Source organism: Eretmochelys imbricata, chromosome 2 (genome assembly GCF_965152235.1).
Source record: "Eretmochelys imbricata isolate rEreImb1 chromosome 2, rEreImb1.hap1, whole genome shotgun sequence".
Taxonomy (NCBI): domain Eukaryota; kingdom Metazoa; phylum Chordata; order Testudines; family Cheloniidae; genus Eretmochelys; species Eretmochelys imbricata.
Genome location: NC_135573.1, coordinates 178,931,857 through 178,951,605, shown reverse-complemented (window position 1 = coordinate 178,951,605; position 19,749 = coordinate 178,931,857). Strand labels below are relative to the sequence as shown.

The 19,749-nt window shown below is 43.9% G+C and overlaps 1 gene segment (V, D, J or C); it reads right to left on the bottom strand.

The window, feature by feature from the left end:
• Nucleotides 1–1,196: 1,196 nt before the first annotated feature.
• On the bottom strand, nt 1,197–13,613 carry LOC144260571 (Ig lambda chain C region-like). The segment is given in 3 exon segments: nt 1,197–1,891; nt 3,377–3,682; nt 13,588–13,613. Coding segments are annotated over 2 exon segments (420 nt in total).
• Between the last annotated feature and the right edge of the window lie 6,136 nt (nt 13,614–19,749).

The window sequence follows — 19,749 nt, the reverse complement described above, 5'->3', positions numbered from 1 at the left end:
CAGTGTGAGAAGTGGATGCTGCAGCCACAGGTACGGGGAGGAGCCAGGGAGAACAGCAGCCTGTGTGTGTACATCCCTTGGGGGTTACTGCGGGGGCGGGGATGCGACGATATTCCCAGAACGTGGGGTCATGGCACTACTTAGGTTTGGCTCATCGGCCCCCTCCATCTCCACCGCCCAGTTTAGCCACTGGAAAGATTGGGACTGATGTACTGGAGTGCTGTGGGGAGGAGGGGAAGAGTGTTACTGCTGGGGGAGGGGGAGTGTGGAAGGAGCAGTGTCACCAGCCTCAGTGATTTTGGGGGGTACTTTTCACACGTGTTTGCCAAAACCTCAAGTGTTGAGGCTGACAACACTGTTGCTGCTGCAGGCCACTTTAGCACCAGATGTGAGAGCAAGGACCCGCTCTCTTCTGTGTGATCAGTGCCTCCCCACCCCCACCGCTAGCACCCAGGGGATGAGGAGGAGGAGAAGGAGGAAGCAGCCTGACTGAGAATGCAGAGGGGTGAGGAGTGTGTGTGTGTGTGTGGGGGGGGTAACACAGGGAGAGACAGGTGCAGGAGCCAGAGTGTGAGAAGAAGGAGAGTGGGAGGGGGGAATGGTTGGCAGAAGTGGGGGGAAGCAGTGGGGTACAGAAAACAGTGCGGGGAGGACGGGGCAGGTGGGACAGCAGAGGAGGAAATGGACTGGAGTTAAAGGGTGGTGGATCAGACTAGAGGGAGCGGCAGAGGGAGGCATATTGGTGTATATAGGCATGGATGTGGGGGAGGATAGGAGCTGAAGGGGAGGGGTGGATATGAGAGAGGGGGACAGAGACAGGTTTGGGGCTGAAGGGATGAGGCATGGTCTAGTGCTTAGTGCTAGCCTGGGACCTGGGAGATACGGGTTTAATTGTCTGTTCTGCCACAGGCTTTCCATGTGGCTTTGGGCAAGTCACTTAGTCTCCACAGACTTCAGTTTCCCCTCTGTAATATGGGCACAATAGTACTTCCTTATCTCACAGTGGTGTTGTGTGGATAAATGCATTAGAGATTGTGAGGCATTCAGATACTACCGTGGTAGAAGCTAGATAAGTATGTTACATGGTTGGGTGCAGGGGATGAAAGAAATGGGTCTCTGACCACTAGGGAATCCTCCCCTGCAGTTCCTAGAATTGATTTCCTTTAAAGAAATATATAATGGACAGAACTCTGCAATGTTGAATTTTATTTAAAATCCATTAATCTTTCAGTTAAAAAAAATTAGTCATATTTCAGAAGCCTGTTTTTGTTTTATAAAGCAAATAAGTGTAATTCGTAGAAAGAAATGACAAATATTTTAAAATCTTACAATAGGACTCCACACCTGCAAATATTTATGGGACGAGTTTTCCCATTGACTTCACTGAATGCAGTTGGCCTATCCACAACCAAAAAGTTCTTTGTGTTTTTGAAGGATAAGGGCCTAAGAGACTGGTTCCGCACTACTTTGTGATGCAAAATTCCTATTGAAATCAAGGAGTGTAGCCTCAGCCCTTGAAGTTCCACAGTTACAAAATTAAAATAATAAAATAGGAAATATGGTCACATATAAAACTGTTCGCTCTCAAGCAGAAGAAGCCATCTGTGCTAATTAGAGAAATGGCCAACCAAATCAAATTGAAATGCATGTCTTAATATTTAGAGCAAGGTGTTTCTTATGACAGGCTTATGGCAAAGGAAAGTAAATTTCAGACACAAATGCTGACACTGGAAGTTGTAAGGAGAAGTTTAAGGTTTCTTTCCCCGGTGCTTGATTGGACTTTGCATCCTGTAGATGAAGAAGAGTACGATGACGTAGTACATGGTGCTTTTCAGGAGTAGGACAATGTATATTAAATACGCCGTCCTGTGCATGAAACTGTCTGTAACATCTACAACAAAATACAACAACAACAAGAACAATAAGTGGTTAATGTTGCATATTCTATAGCTGCAAAGAAAAATAACTATAAAATCATGTGTGATAGCGTAAGGTATACATGGTATTTGATTGCCGTAATTATACCACCTAATCATAGTATGCATAAATCAGTATCTGATTGTGTCCTCTAAAGAGGTCTACGTTCTGATCAGACCTTCCCATCCAGCAGAACTGAGACAAACAAAGAGGCACTCTCAGGGCTGGCATCGTTGGTGTCTGCTAAGGAGTAAGCAGAATGCTAGTGCTTCTTTTAGTAGTCTGTTGCCACAATTTTAGGCCAAAATTTTCAGACCTGGGTGTCTCCGTTTGTTCTGAGTCTGTATCTAAGCAGCTGATCAATCAAGTGGTCTGATTTTTAGAAGTACTGAAATTACACTGAAATCAGTTGGGTCTTCAAGCTTTCAGCACCTTTACGCCCCATTTGAAAAGTTTGGCTTTGAATGTAATTTAACATGTTAAATGTTCGATGACGGACCAGTGGCACGTGTAGGTTAAGGAACAATGACCCGTGTGGCATGTTAACAAAGCACAAAAAATCCCACCAAAATATATATTTCAGCAGGACTGCTACAACGTGTAACCTGAGCTGCCCGTGGGGATTAGGTTTTGGACCCTTTTGGTAACCCACAGCAGATGTTAACTTATAGCGACAGGTGCCGACTTTCTCCTTTCCCGGTGGGTGATCCACCCCACTTCACTGCTTCCCCTAAGGTCCCACCCTGGCTCCGCCTCTTCTCCTCCCTGCTCTGCCCCCTTCCCCATGGCCCAGTATCTGCCCCACCTCTTCCCACCATGCTCTGCCCCCTCCCCTGAGCGCGCCCTGCCCTCACCCCACCTCTGCCTCCACCTAGCTCCGGCCTCTCCCCTAAATGCCTCCCACCTGCCACCGAGCAGCTGATCGGCTGGGCCCACCAAACAGCTGATCGGCAGGTGGCTGGTGGGTACTCATCACCCACTATTTTTTGTCCATGGGTGCTCTTAATCTCTTAATCTTTTCTCTCTTGCATTATCTTTTTCATTTTGGTTTGTGTAATTATTCTGGTCTGCTGTAACAAGTTAGATGCTGTGTGTGTGTTATTACTTTTGTTGCAATATGTATCACTTGTTCAAAACCAAACACTGTAGGCTGGGTCTGTGGCTGGTGTAAATTTACAGAGCTCCATTGACTTCAGTGGAGTTTTGCTGCTTTACACTAACTGAGGAGCTCAGCCAACATTTCCAGTCATTATAGAAAGATTTTAAATTGGGGGAGAGGAGTGGAGCCAAAACTGAGCTTTTGATGGAGAAGCTTCAGCTTATGGAGAGATGGAAGCTAATATTGGACTGGAGAGCGCAAACCCTTTTAGGAACAGTAATAGATTTTATTCTTTTATTGTAAAGAAACAGTGAACGCTCTAAATATATATAGAACTAGTTTTAATAATATAGTATATACCTGAAGATTCGATAGGGACAAAACCTTCTTTGCTTTCATGTTGATATTTGCAGCGATAATTCTTGTTGCTATTTTTATCTACGGCCAGCCAGCTGCTTATTGAGTATGAAGGTTGATTGTCACCAGGGGGCCAAATTTCCTCCTGCACTGCATTTTCCTCTGCGCTCTTCGTGCCGTCTTCCCAAGTCACCTTAATAACATTTGGGTAAAAATCCTCAATGAGGCATATGTGTGTTACTTTCCCATCTTGTTCAGTAGAAGGAGGCAGGACCTGCATCTTGCTGGGATCAAGTTTTGCTTGTATGTCTGGATTAATTTTGGAGAGAGAAATTTATTTGTTAGGAATTAAGTAAATTCAGAATTGCATTATACATTGCATGCTTTGCTTTTGAAACCATAAAGAAAGAATACACAGATCTGAAAGTGAAGCAAGAGGCAATTTCATTTCTTGCATCCAATTCCTCCAACTTGCACTCAAGCACACAATCTTAACTTTGAGTTTAGCATGAGAACAATACCTCGTTGCCGAACATATTTTAACTACTTTATTTCTATAATATATTGTTACTGCCTATTAAATTCTGAAGATGGGAGTAAACTGTCCACTTAAGGGTTACAGCTTTAGGAGTTGGAATTGCAGAAATTTACGTGCTTAAATTGAATGCAGGTTTTTGAATTTGGAAAATTCCTTGTTTTATGACAACAGTATTTCAATATGTCAGGAAAGAAACCTGTTCCACTATGCAGTGTGACTAAATAAGTCAAGAACTGACAGGGGCTCTGATCCCGAGGAGCCTCAATGGCAGATCAGAACCTTTCAGGACTGGGCTCTCAATGCATGTTACAGGCTCAATCCTGCACTTATTAAAAATATGGGGAATTTTGATGCTGAATCAGGCCCTTTTATTCCTGCACCCCTCCAATCTTATGTGATGGCATTTATGTTTTAGTATGAATAGAAAATTACAATACTAATCTAAAATGCTCATGTCAGTAATGACCTATACAGTATTCACAAATATTGTATCTCTTGTTTCCAGTGCACATCTTTTCTCCCAGACCTTTCGCCTGCTCCTACACTCTTAACAAGAGAGGAAAAAATAGGATGAATTCAGGGCTCCATCCAAGTCAATGTCAAAACTCTCATTGACATCAACAGGGCCAGGATTTCACCCCTAACGTCTTAAGTCTCCTGACTAATACGTACTTGTGATTTGAGAGGCTAAATCTTGGTTACCGCACTAAAGAGAATAAAGAGGGTTTCTCTCGGAGAGCTACATGATGATGGGAAGATGAAATCTTTCCCCCAACCTACCTTGTGCATCATAGGCTGGGAACTTTAATAATGTCCATGAAGTTGCCCCAACGACTGCGCAGGGATTTTGGCCAGTTGATCTCCCTAGTCACAGAGCCACTGGCCATTCCATGCCCTCACCACTCCCCTACCCCCAATCCCCACTGTTCTTTGGTGCACAGGGGTCCCCTAGGAGTGCACCCCGCACTGGATGGAACTGTGGATGTTCTCCTGGTCTGGAGTATTGACCCCTACAGAAAAGAACAACCCAGCTTTGACAAAAGGTGAGCAAAAAAATTCTATGTCAATAATTAATTGTCAATGTGATCACTAATCCGTTTTACTTCGAATTCTGTACATTAACCTTACATTTAGATACATTCATTCTTCTACTGTAGATTGCATATCACGTTATCAGTCTGTTATCTTTTTTGAATAAATTGTGCTCTGCAGTCTCTAATTTTATATTATCACAAGTAACTTTTTCTCTTTGCTACTGTAGAACTTACTTGAAACAACGAGCTTGTGCCAGAGCCAAAGACTTTGATATCACTGTTCTCACTGTGTTCATGTGCTTTGCAAAATCTCACGGGCCAGATCTTCAGCTGCTGGAAATCAAAGGAGTTCCATTGAAGATCTGGCCCATATAGCTTCATACTATTTGCTGTGCAATTGTGAACTGAAGTTGATAGAATCACATTAATATACTAGACTTGTGATTTAAATGGCTTTTCCTTACAAAATGGCAAATGCTTGATCCTGTATTCCTCTGACACCCCAAACTCCAATAGATTGCACTGGATGTTTGGAGTACTTTAGGAGCAGACATGCAAAATAAGTCAAAAACTTCAAATGCATTAGAATTTCCTCAGGCTGGGATCCCTCAGCATCACTTGAAATTTCGATTTTTCTTCTAAAGTGAATTTAGTGCTTGTGAAAGGTGCCAGACTGACAGCACTAGAAACTACCTACATTGAAAATACTTCAGCATTCTACAACAGTAGTCCAGTGCTTAGTAATGCCATTGTAAAATGTGATGGGTGATTTTGGACCATTGCTGGAGAATCTTTTCTTTAATGCTGGATTTCTCACCTGGCCCTAACAGTGTATTTGAAACCTGTTTGCAAAGGTCACCTTTAAAGGATGAGATGGTAAATTATTCTTAATATCCCTTAAATTCTTGGTATTTCTGCTAAAAGTGCCAGCAACAGTGCCTATCGTGATGAAATTTTTTCAGGTGGACACCTGTCCTCTGAAGATTCTTTGCTCATAACTGCACATCACTTTCTGCCATAAATTTGGATTTGGTCTTTTAGGGCCAGGTGAGATTTAGATCAGATACTTATATATTTTTTCTATAAAGAGTTTGTTATATTCAGTCGGTAATCTCAAAAATCAATTCCTAGAACTGTTTCAAAAGGCAGCAAACCAGTTTAAACCAACCCTAGACTACTTGAGAATCTTATCAAAATAAATATCAGTAATAGTAGCTCCTTTGTACTTTATAACTAATCTGCACTGATCACTCTGTTCTTAATGCACTCTGTTTTACCAGATCCCAAGTAAGTTCCATCATATAATGGACAACCTTTTAATAAGCATTCCAAATATTTTTGCATTTATTTCTACTACGAAACTTAATGTAAAGTTTTGGTGAATTTTTTTTTCTTATTTTAAATAAAATGACTAAGTAATTGTGAAAGTTGTCAGATAGCATTGTAGACTGAATCCCTTCTTCATGGGATAGATACAACACATGCAGGGACAGGGGAAACTTCTTCACACCGTCCCACCAAGCCATGTCAGTTTTGTCCTGGAAGGACAACCTCTAGAGATGAGAGAGGACAGTTCAGTCTCCATATTCAATTCAAACTTTGGTTTCTGCACTGAGCCTGCCATTAGTCCCAGGTTTTTTCTAGAATATTACGTTCAGAAGAATCCAGTTATACCATTTTAATGTAAACTTCTTTTGTGATGACTAGGTGAACTCCCTTAATAGATACAATAAGAGAAGCACCATTCTTCCAATGTCATGCTTGTAGTCCTCATGAAGCTTGGTTCTGTTTCCAAATCTTTTTACTCATCTATTCCACTAAGCAAGAATTCTGAAGAATTCTGGTAGGTATTGACCCGGCTCTCATTTACACTGGTGTAAATCTGGAGTAGCTCCATTTTAAATGAATGGAGGGAAGTCAGTTTAAAAAGAGGAATGACTAGTGTGAGGGCCAAATCAGGACTGCTAACTATATAGGACTTTAAAAGCAATTACTGCTTCTTCAGTAACCTTGTAAATAATGTTGTCCCTGCTAAGAGGTACACTTATACAACATGGGTAATTTCCTGGCCCCAAAGTCATTGCCATTGAGTTCTGTGGAGTCGGGATTTCACCTCATGTTCTTAGAATGGAAAAGCCCCGATTCCTGTAATTCTGGAGTCAAATTCAGCCCTGGCACAAACAGCCACAATTTCTTTTGATTTTACTTAGAATTGTGCCAGGATCTGAATTTCTCCATGATTTTAGGTGTTTTCCTTTCTCAGGAGGAACTTACTTAGCCAATATTTGATATTTCTCTTTGAAAAGATATTTTATTACTAAAAGGTTTGATTGTATCCTACAGGTTTAATACACAAATAAATCAAGTGAGCAATCTTAGGTCTTCATGCTGTAATAAATAATCAACACCTATCACAGACCTGCTTCTCCATTCCTTACACAGTCAAAACAGCTGGTAAAGCTATGGGAGTTTCACCTGTCAGACTGCTGGACCTTATATAGGTAAGAAGATTTAGGAAAACTGTCGATTGTAAACTATAATGCTAACTAAATTGTATCTACATTCTTAATACCACAGAATATTCACTGAAAGCTACATGCTGATCCTGATCTGATATTTTTAGAATTAATTATGGTAGTGTATGTATTTTAATTGGCAGCATTACAGCAATTTACCTTTAGTTGAGAGCTATGGGGTACCATTCTAGCTGATTTATACAAATGTGCAGAGAGTGATTCTGTGAGAGTAAGGACCTGACTTTCCTTTGACCTGTGTTTGTGCAGTCAGTTATACCAATGCAAACTGGGTGTAACATGCAACTTATTCAGAATGGTAGCACTTCCCATCGACTTTTCATGAGCGTAAATGGCTTCCTAGAGCAGGGCAAAGAAGACTCAGGCCCCAAGTATATATTGTGAAACACTATTAAGAATAATTGCAAGTGTCAGTTTGCCTGCAATGCCAACGTACTTCACACAAGATGACAATCTCTAGGGCCAAATTCTTTCACTTACACTGCTGTAACTACAAGTATTCAGCTGTGAAGATACTGACTACTTCAGAGGTTGCTTCCTTTGTTTTAATTGAGAAGCATGATGTTGTTACTTCTTTCAGAGTTGTTTAATTGTATGCATGTGTACAAATTTTAGTTTAAGAAATTTGAGTAATAACAAAGCTAAATAAATTTTTGCAATTGGACCAAGGACCCGCATTCTCAGGCTGGAAATTCCTCTGAAAAATGACATTTAACAGCTGATCTTTAGAAATATTCCTAAATTTAAAGTAGATTTTTTTGAGTTCATCAGTAAAAATTGCAGGTTTGCTCTGAGATTGAAAAGTTGATGTATTTGGGATCAGATCCCAGTAGGTGCTAACTTGCACTGAAGTCTACAGGAACTGATGGTGTTTAGCACCTCACATTAAGTGCTCACTACTTCACAAGGTCGAGCTTACAATTGTTGACGTTACCTGTGATAAAAATATTTTCAATGATCACAATAAGCCTCTTTATCTTTGCGTTACTGTAATTACCACATAACTTACCTGTTACAATGAGCTTGGTACCAAATACTTTGACGATATAGCCCCTAGAAGTATCACAATGAGCAAATCCTGTGCAAAATAGTGTACAGATCTAGTATCTTTATATTGATGGACCAGTAGTTGTTGCTTTAAAATCTGATTTGCTATTTAAATTGCTTTCTGGCCTAGTAGTAAAATAGTAAATAAGTAGAGTGCATGTAAAATAATGTGAAGACCGTGGAGGCGATTTTCAAATGGGTAAAAGACACTTACACATAGAATCATAGAATCATAGAATATCAGGGTTGGAAGGGACCTCAGGAGGTCATCTAGTCCAACCCCCTGCTCAAAGCAGGACCAATCCCCAATTAAATCATCCCAGCCAGGGCTTTGTCAAGCCTGACCTTAAAAACTTCTAAGGAAGGAGATTCCACCACCTCCCTAGGTAACCCATTCCAGTGTTTCACCACCCTCCTAGTGAAAAAGTTTTTCCTAATATCCAACCTAAACCTCCCCCACTGCAACTTGAGACCATTACTCCTTGTCCTGTCCTCTTCTACCACTGAGAATAGTCTAGAACCATCCTCTCTGGAACCACCTCTCAGGCAGTTGAAAGCAGCTATCAAATCCCCCCTCATTCTTCTCTTCCGCAAACTAAACAATCCCAGTTCCCTCAGCCTCTCCTCATAAGTCATGTGTTCCAGACCCCTAATCATTTTTGTTGCCCTTCGCTGGACTCTTTCCAATTTATCCACATCCTTCTTGTAGTGTGGGGCCCAAAACTGGACACAGTACTCCAGATGAGGCCTCACCAATGTCAAATAGAGGGGAACGATCACGTCCCTCGATCTGCTCGCTATGCCCCTACTTATACATCCCAAAATGCCATTGGCCTTCTTGGCAACAAGGGCACACTGCTGACTCATATCCAGCTTCTCGTCCACTGTCACCCCTAGGTCCCTTTCCGCAGAACTGCTGCCTAGCCATTCGGTCCCTAGTCTGTAGCTGTGCATTGGGTTCTTCCGTCCTAAGTGCAAGACCCTGCACTTATCCTTATTGAACCTCATCAGATTTCTTTTGGCCCAATCCTCCAATTTGTCTAGGTCCCTCTGTATCCTATCCCTGCCCTCCAGCGTATCTACCACTCCTCCCAGTTTAGTATCATCCACAAATTTGCTGAGAGTGCAATCCACACCATCCTCCAGATCATTTATGAAGATATTGAACAAAACCGGCCCCAGGACCGACCCTTGGGGCACTCCACTTGACACCGGCTGCCAACTAGACATGGAGCCATTGATCACTACCCGTTGAGCCCGACAATCTAGCCAACTTTCTACTCACCTTATAGTGCATTCATCCAGCCCATACTTCTTTAACTTGCTGACAAGAATACTGTGGGAGACCGTGTCAAAAGCTTTGCTAAAGTCAAGAAACAATACATCCACTGCTTTCCCTTCATCCACAGAACCAGTAATCTCATCATAGAAGGCGATTAGATTGGTAAGGCATGACCTTCCCTTGGTGAATCCATGCTGGCTGTTCCTGATCACTTTCCTCTCATGCAAGTGCTTCAGGATTGATTCTTTGAGGACCTGCTCCATGATTTTTCCGGGGACTGAGGTGAGGCTGACTGGCCTGTAGTTCCCAGGATCCTCCTTCTTCCCTTTTTTAAAGATTGGGACTACATTAGCCTTTTTCCAATCATCCGGGACTTCCCCCGTTCGCCATGAGTTTTCAAAGATAATGGCCAATGGCTCTGCAATCACAGCCGCCAATTCCTTCAGCACTCTCGGATGCAACTCGTCCGGCCCCATGGACTTGTGCACGTCCAGCTTTTCTAAATAGTCCCTAACCACCTCTTTCTCCACAGAGGGCTGGCCATCTATTTCCCATGTTGTGATGCCCAGCGCAGCAGTCTGGGAGCTGACCTTGTTAGTGAAGACAGAGGCAAAAAAAGCATTGAGTACATTAGCTTTTTCCACATCCTCTGTCACTAGGTTGCCTCCCTCATTCATTAAGGGGTCCACACTTTCCTTGGCTTTCTTCTTGTTGCCAACATACCTGAAGAAACCCTTCTTGTTACTCTTAACATCTCTCGCTAGCTGCAGCTCCAGGTGTGATTTGGCCCTCCTGATTTCATTCCTACATGCCCGAGCAATATTTTTATACTCTTCCCTGGTCATATGTCCAACCTTCCACTTCTTGTAAGCTTCTTTTTTATGTTTAAGATCCGCTAGGATTTCACTGTTAAGCCAAGCTGGTCGCCTGCCATATTTACTATTCTTTCGACTCATTGGGATGGTTTGCCCCTGTAACCTCAACAGGGATTCCTTGAAATGCAGCCAGCTCTCCTGGACTCCTTTCCCCTTCATGTTAGTCCCCCAGGGGATCCTACCCATCCGTTCCCTGAGGGAGTCGAAGTCTGATTTCCTGAAGTCCAGGGTCCGTATCCTGCTGCTTACCTTTCTTCCCTGTGTCAGGATCCTGAACTCAGCCAACTCATGGTCACTGCCTCCCAGATTCCCATTCACTTTTGCTTCCCCTACTAATTCTTCCTGGTTTGTGAGCAGCAGGTCAAGAAAAGCTCTCCCCCTAGTTGGCTCCTCTAGCACTTGCACCAGGAAATTGTCCCCTACGCTTTCCAAAAACTTCCTGGATTGTCTATGCAATCTAACTATCATTCCTGGTACCTGCGTGCCATTGAAAATCTGCCCCTAAAATAAATCTGATAAAACATGGTTATGATTAAGCATGAAGAAATTACTTTTTAAATTAGACTCCACAGGCTGATATAAAAAAATTAAACCTGCATGCTGCCATCATTCCATCATGGTGCTCCGAATGATAACGATAGATTGAGGGTAGAATATAGCTCTTAAATTGGGCGTATTCATGAGACTAATTTTGGCTAACTTCTGCCATTTGGTGTAACCAGATATATTCCCCAACAGAAAACATTTGCTCTTCAGAAATATTTGTTTGTCTCAGGTACCAGGCACCCAGCAAAGACGATTTAGCAGTATCTGGAGGAGTATCATTGGAGTATCATTGTATTAATGAACCAGTAGTTGTTGCTTTAAAAAAAAATTGCTTTCTGGCCTTGCAATAAAATAGTGAACAGTATCTGGAGGGAAGAATAAGTGAACAGTATCTGGAGGGAAGAATAAACTTAATTAAAGACACACAATTCTCTCAATCCCATTAAATCCAAACATAGCTAAAACATTAACAATTGGAAATCATCTTTAAAAATAAAGGTGAGAGTTATATTATTAGATCAATTATTGTATTTTATTCAAATGATTACTCTGTCACATATACCTTGTATTTATGTAAAAAAATGCACACCTTTTTATTCCCCATTATCATATGGAATCAACAAGATTTACTGCATTTTGGCCTTTGTTTTGGCCTTTAATTAAGCGCAAGCTTAAATACGTTGCTGAATACGAATGGAAACATGCTTAAGTGCCCTCCTGAACTGGAGGTTTTTTTAGGAAAGAAAACACAATTGCATTAAGATATTCCTACTATAAATGTACCATATAGTGCTACCTAATGGCCAGATCCTCCAAGTGCTGATCATCCTCAACTCCTATTTAAATGAGTGAGCATTAAAGAAGCTCAACAATTGATATGACGGGGTACTAAATACATGGTATTGTACAAAAACCATAGGTTCTACATTTCACATTTACTGCTAAAAATGAGTGGTTCCACTTCAGAATATTTTTGCATAATGATCTCACAGTGTGACAATACCAAACAAGATCTCCAAACAGTTTACATCATTCTCATTGATTACGCAAGCGTAACTGGTTCGTTCTGAGTTAGAGAGACTAGAATGGATGAAATCCTGACCCCAATGAAATCAATTGCAGTTTTGCCTTTGATTTTAGTGGGATCAGGATTTCACCCAGTATATTTATGAATAGCTTGATTTTGTCCTGGATAACAAGCATGGTAAATACCCAGAGTAAATGTATGCTTTGAAAACATCTTGAGAAACTTACTTGAAATCAACAGTTTGGTGCCAGAGCCAAAGTACTTTACTCCATACTCACATCATTGAAATCCTCTACAAAAACTAATGAATCAGGAAGGTATGAATTTCACTGAATTCAAATTCTGACGTTCATATTTTAAATACAAAGTCCACAGTCTAAGCAAGGCTTGCTATCGGCGACTTAATTGTGGGAGTATTAAATTGAGTTTATGCACTTTGTGAATTCCTGTTCCACCTTCTACCAAAAATGTTTTTTGTTCCTTGAAATACATCTCGGCATGGAAGATTGAGTGGGGTGAATTCCTGGTCACCGCACACTTTCATTAATTTCAGTGGATGAGCAGGATTTAGTCCTATGATCTCCAATGTGCCTGGATAGGAGGGATGGTCTTGTGGTTAAAGCACCAGAGTAAGATTCAGGAGATTTGCCTTTTTTTCTGGCTCTCCCTATCTGCCCTTTGTCAAATCACAATCTCTGTGTTTCACTTTACATTTTAACATGCTCTTAGTGTATAGTTTAGAAAATGACATTTGCTAAACAATGGATTATAAATACTGTTATGTACTCAACATTAACTAGCACTTGCATTATTGATTGGACTGTTTCTGTAGCTTTAATCCGATAAAGATTATTGTACACAAAAGGGAAAAGATACTTTCAGTAAAACAACTTTCTGAGAACCTGCAGATTGTTGCACCTCCGGCAATTTTCCTTCGTTAATCATCATACACTGATTTAGTCCTAACAATAACAAACTTTTTAATAATCTCACACCTGCTAAATTGAAACCTGTGCTGTGAATTTTACACTTGCTGGCATTTGGACATTATTTTAAATTTAAATCTCTCCATTTCCCTCCTTCCTGATTCTTAACAGCTATTCAGTAAATATTCCAGCCTTTTACCCTTGTACTCACTTTACTCATTAGGATCATAAACTGCCCTCAGCGAACCCATTGGTGGACGTGGGAGTTCCATACCCAGGTCAAGAGCAATACATGGATTATGTGCAAATTCCTTTTTTAATATTCATTTATTAGGTCCAATTTTTTTGTCCGTTCCCTTGATTCTATTTACCAAAAGAAAAACAATCAAGAATAAAAATACTTACCCGAAACAACTAGTTTGGTTCCTGTGCCAAAGTACTTGATCCAGCTTGAAGTGTCACGTTGACTTTTCATTTTACAAGAAGCTGTGGTACTTTACTTATGCAGCTGTGTCCTTGCTCAAATATCCAGGCACTCTAACCAGTAGCTGGGAAAATACTTCTAATGAAGCATTCCTGGTTTCTTGACTGCTTGGAGAATTTAATGAATTCACATTGTTGTGCCCTCATAAAGCTGATACAAATAGAATCACTGGAAAGAGAATTTATGAATGTCCTTGCAGCTTTTCTGTCAATGAATCCTCACTCCTTAAAATGGAAACTAGATGGTGGCTTCTATTTGATTTTAATGTTGTAAATAGACTGTTGGATCAGGCGGTTCTCAAACATTTTCATTGTGTGGTCCACATACTAAAAGAGAGTATGTCTCATGGACTACAACCCCTCTCCCGTTCCCAATAGCATTGACCATCTCCTCCTCCTCGCATCCGCAATCACATCACATTCTGTAGCAATTGCTTACATGGAAAAATAATACCTGAGAGAGAATTTCATTTTTAGCTGTATTACTGAAATTTAATAGATGGTAATGAGGGGGAACCAGCATTATGTGATCATACAGCTCTCTAGAGACGAACACAAAGAGGTCTATGGACTGCAGCTGGGAGCTTGAACGCTGGTTATATATTTTGCTGTATGTTGGAATTGTTGCAGTTTGTGTTACCAATTTACTGGTATCTTTTCACATGGCTGCTGGGGAGGGGAAAAATATTTTCCTCTGCATACACAGACATTTTAGAACAGAACAGAGATAACATCTGAGAAAGCCCACCTCATTTCAGACAAAAGGGGTGGATGACACTCTAGCAATTGGAAGGGAACTAACCAGAGTATTTGATCTCTCTCACAGACACAGACACGGCCATCCCCACCTCACTCACCTGCAGAATAATTCTGGGAAATAACTGACAGTGGGTATGAAAAATAGAAAAGGAACATACAGTGAGAGGTTCCTCCCAAATGTACAGGTGGTTGTGTCAAAGGGCTTGTCTACTACCCAAGAGTTTATTGGGAATATCTCCCAGCATTGCAGTCGTGCTGGTGAATCTTCCCTGGTGATCCCTGGGAGAACTGGTGTAGTGAGGGCAAAAGCCTTCACTGGCCTGTTACCACCATGTCTTGTAGACCTGCTCTGAGCAGGGTTAAGTGACACCAGCATAAAAACGCCAGCACTAACACTGCTGCACTTGGTGTCCTTGGTGGGGCTGTACTGACGTTAGTGCAACAGCGGGAGGTTTCACAAAATACACCCATTGTTGCCCCTCCACCTAGCAAATATACCAAGTCATGGTCACGCATTATATAGCACGGTAGTTGTTGTATGATTTGGTCTTGCAAGTCTGGAGAGAGCAAAACTGAATGTTAGCCATGGTCTAGTCATCATGCGTAATAACTTGCACTGGTGTTGCATTTTCTATCCTAGAATTTCAATGTACTTCAGTGCATTAAGCTTCAATGTCTATGTGAGGCAGGTATTGTTCACAGCAGGAGAAACTGAAACCCAGAGAGGATAAGTGACTTGGTCATGCAAGAAAGGGTGCGGAGGTGCAAGGGGCAGAGACTTGGGAGAAAGAGGAGGAGGAGAAGAGGTTGGGGTCACAGTCCTGGTGCCAGTCGCCCCCCAGTTCCACACAGGTTCCAGCACCCCGTAGGGGCTCCCAAATTGGCCCCAGCCCTGGGCATGGGCTCCATGGGGCCATGCATTAAACTACTACTGAGTAGAGCAGAAGAATTGCTTATCACACGCCTGCTAATACACGGAAGAATGACATTCACTTTTCTTGCAACAGTGTTACATTGTTGACTCGTATTTAACTTGAGAGTCACTATAAGCCCAGATCCCTTTCCACAGTACTCTTTCCTAGGCAGTTATTTCCCATTTTGTATGTGTGCAATTGATTGTTCCTTCTTCAGTGGAGTACTTTGCATTTGTTCTTACTGAATTTCATCCTATTTCCTTCAGACCATTTCTCCAGTTTCTCCAGATCTTTTTGAATTTTAATCCTAGCCTCCAAAACACTTGCAACTGTAGGAAGGGAAGCTGTTTAACACCATTCCTTTTGAAGCAGCTTAGACAACCCTTGCTCATACCAACTGGGATCACCCAAATGCATCACCACTCCGCCACTTCAGTGATGAGCGATAAATAACAATATAAAATAAGACATTGAAGGCTATAGACTACCAATGGTTTCTTTGATAGGTTGTAAGGACTGGTCAAAATCTCCTCACTTCTGGGACCCAGGAACAGTGAATAAAGGAGAAATAGAAGAATCATCCTCATTCCTCCTCCTGTTGCTGACTTTTTCTATTTTAAATGTGTGACCAAAATTATACATTAACATAGATGTTTACATTTAATAAAAATGGGTTTGTTGTAGGTGGATGAAGTGGTAAGAGACAGATACTGGCAGGGCCTGGATTTCAAGGTGCGTGATATAGACAAACATTTTAATTATAGAAGGCACACTTTCGTGATAGTGTAGTTGGGTGGCTACCCCACTCCTGCAGAACAGGGAATAAAAGCATCCCTGGAGAGGGCTGTGGCTGGGGAAAAGGAGTGAAAGCAGGAAACCAAGCCTGTTTGGGGAAACAGCCATAGCTGTGGCCAGCTCAGTTAGGGCCCAGCTGGTCCTGAGAAGAGGGCTGTGGGCCAGGAGCTGAAGAGGAGGCTCACTCTAGCCTTGGAGGGAGAAGGGCTGTCTGGCTGGGAGCTGAAGATGCGGGAGCAGGAGCTGGAGCTCCTTCCTGGTAAACCCCCAGGCTGCAGGCCTTGGTGAAGGCCTGCACAGGTACTGGGGTTGCAGAGGTAGCTAGCGCTACCCCCTTGCCTGTGATGAGTGGCCATTACAGACTGCAGTCTTCCCTACTGAGTGGGGGCTAGATGATGACTGGCAGTAGCCACTGAGGCAAGGTGGGCTTAGCGGGTTGGGGTTCCCCTGGGATGGGAGACCCAGAGTGTGGTGGGGTACTGCTGGGGCAGCACCCCAAGGTAAAGCGCACTGGGGTCTGGAAGGGACATGGAGCCTGCAGATGGCGCTCCATACTCTGGAAAAGAGCTAATTCCCAGATGACCAGCAGGAGGTGCCACCCTGGTGCATTGTTGCCTTGCTACAGATAGATGCCTGTAAGTTAACATTGGCTGAAACTTCCCATTGCAAGACTCTGTTTTCAGTTGCTTATACCTTTGCCAAACTTAAACTGTTCTGGCTGAAACTTTCCATGCCAGCTTTCTGCTTTAGGCTGATGTTAAAAAAATTAGTTTTGGCAAAATGGTGCAGCCATTTGTAGAAGTAGATTTCAGGAAAATCCATTTTTTGCCCACATCAAAATAATTCTTACACCTGTGTTGTTTACAATGCCGGTGGGAAAAATGCCCAGGTTTGGCCAAAGTTATCAGCCTTTGAAAAAATCTCAGTTTGCACATGTCAGGAGACACTTTGAAGTTGGGCAGCTCCAGTCCCTGAAGACTCCATCTGCAATAAGCACGCTCTAGCTAGCGCCCTCCCAGTTCAGACGTGTGGTCAGTCTGCCCATGTGGCATCCCCACAAAGCTTCTGAGCTGGTGCTTCGGGGGCTGAGTCGGACTTTCCTTGTAATCGCTGCTCAGTGTTGCCAACCTCGGCAATTTTTCACTGACTTGGTGACTTTTGAAAGGCCTCGGCAGCAAACCTCCCCTCACAACCCAATAACCCTTTAGCTGGCGACAGGTGACCCTTTGGGTGATCTCTGGGTGATTCAGATGGGCCCTGTCCCTGCTGCCACGGCTGGCCTTTGTGCATGAGCAGCCACCACGGCGCGTGCACAGCTGGGTGGGGATGTGGGGGAGGGGTCTAAACCCCGAATTGTCCCACGTGCGAGTGAGCCGCGGCTGCTGCCATGACGCCTCGACGGCGCGCCCGGGGCAGCAGCTCCCAGCGCCTGTTTCATCTAGCGGGCGGTGGCACCTTTTCCCTCCTCCCACCTGGAGCTATTTCCTCTGCTGCTTTGTGCCCCTCCCCCCACGCAGCACAGCACCAGCGAGCGAGGAGAGAGGCTGAGTAGCTGCAGCCCCCAGTCCCAACGGTGCCCCTCTCTGTGGTATGGGGGGAATGGCTGCAGGTAGAGCCCAGGGCGGGGCCAGGCCTGGTGTTTGCAGCTGGCTCACAGAAAGCAGCCGGGCCTGAGCCGGCACAGGAGCTGTGAGTTGAGGCCTCATTGTGAGGTCCGTTTTGCACAGGCAATGGTGGGTGGCGTGGAGTCTCAGGGGCAGAGCCAGGGGAACGGCCGCCTGCCCATAGCCACTGCCATGATTTTAGGTACAATTTTATCCCAGTAAATGTATACGTGGCAGCAGGGCAGGGTCATATAACAGCAAAAGTTCTCGCGTCCATGACAGTGGTGACATGCGTGACATAGCTGTATCCTTAGCCACCACGTTTGTTTGCTTTCAATACGTGTGTAGAAGAGGAGGAGGTGGGAGGTGGGGTGACCAGGCAACAGAGAGCCAGGCAGGCAGTGGAGCGAGCAGTGTGAGAAGGGGATGCTGCAGCCACAGGTACGGGGAGGAGCCAGGGAGAACAGCAGCCTGTGTGTGTACATCCCTTGGGGGTTACTGCGGGGGCGGGGATGCGACGATATTCCCAGAACTCCCCAAATCTTGGCATTTGTGTGACTGTCCTTTGACCCCCCCCCACTTCCCTGTTTGCCCCAGGCCCCACACCAAGTGGCATCGTGACCTAGTGCATAGGGTCATGGCACTACTTAGGTTTGGCTCATCGGCCCCTCCATCTCCATCGCCCAGTTTAGCCACTGGAAAGATTGGGACTGATGTACTGGAGTGCTGTGGGGAGGAGGGGAAGAGTGTTACTGCTGGGGGAGGGGGAGTGTGGAAGGAGCAGTTTCACCAACCTCATTGATTTTGGGGGGTACTTTTCACACGTGTTTGCCAAAACCTCAAGTGTTGAGGCTGACAACACTGTTGCTGCTGCAGGCCACTTTAGCACCAGATGTGAGAGCAAGGACCCGCTCTCTTCTGTGTGATCAGTGCCTCCCCACCCCCGCCGCTAGCACCCAGGGGATGAGGAGGAGGAAGCAGCCTGACTGAGAATGCAGAGGGGTGAGGAGTGTGTGTGTGTGTGTGTGGGGGTAACACAGGGAGAGACAGGTGCAGGAGCCAGAGTGTGAGAAGAAGGAGAGCGGGAGGGGGGAATGGTTGGCAGAAGTGGGGGGAAGCAGTGGGGTACAGGAAACAGTGCGGTGAGGAGGGGACACTAGGCCAGCAGAGGAGGAATTGGACTGGAGTTAACGGGTGGTGGATCAGTCTAGAGGGAGCGGCAGAGGGAGGCATATCATAGAGTCATAGAATATCAGGGTTGGAAGGGACCCCTGAAGGTCATCTAGTCCAACCCCCTGCTTGAAGCAGGACCAATTCCCAGTTAAATCATCCCAGCCAGGGCTTTGTCAAGCCTGACCTTAAAAACCTCTAAGGAAGGAGATTCTACCACCTCCCTAGGTAACGCATTCCAGTGTTTCACCACCCTCTTAGTGAAAAAGTTTTTCCTAATATCCAATCTAAACCTCCCCCACTGCAACTTGAGACCATTACTCCTCGTTCTGTCATCTGCTACCATTGAGAACAGTCTAGAGCCATCCTCTTTGGAACCCCCTTTCAGGTAGTTGAAAGCAGCTATCAAATCCCCCCTCATTCTTCTCTTCTGCAGGCTAAACAATCCCAGCTCCCTCAGCCTCTCCTCATAAGTCATGTGTTCCAGACCCCTAATCATTTTTGTTGCCCTTCGCTGGACTCTCTCCAATTTATCCACATCCTTCTTGTAGTGTGGGGCCCAAAACTGGACACAGTACTCCAGATGAGGCCTCACCAATGTCGAATAGAGGGGGACGATCACGTCCCTCGATCTGCTCGCTATGCCCCTACTTATACATCCCAAAATGCCATTGGCCTTCTTGGCAACAAGGGCACACTGCTGACTCATATCCAGCTTCTCGTCCACTGTCACCCCTAGGTCCTTTTCCGCAGAACTGCTGCCTAGCCATTCGGTCTCTAGTCTGCAGCGGTTCATTGGATTCTTCCATCCTAAGTGCAGGACCCTGCACTTATCCTTATTG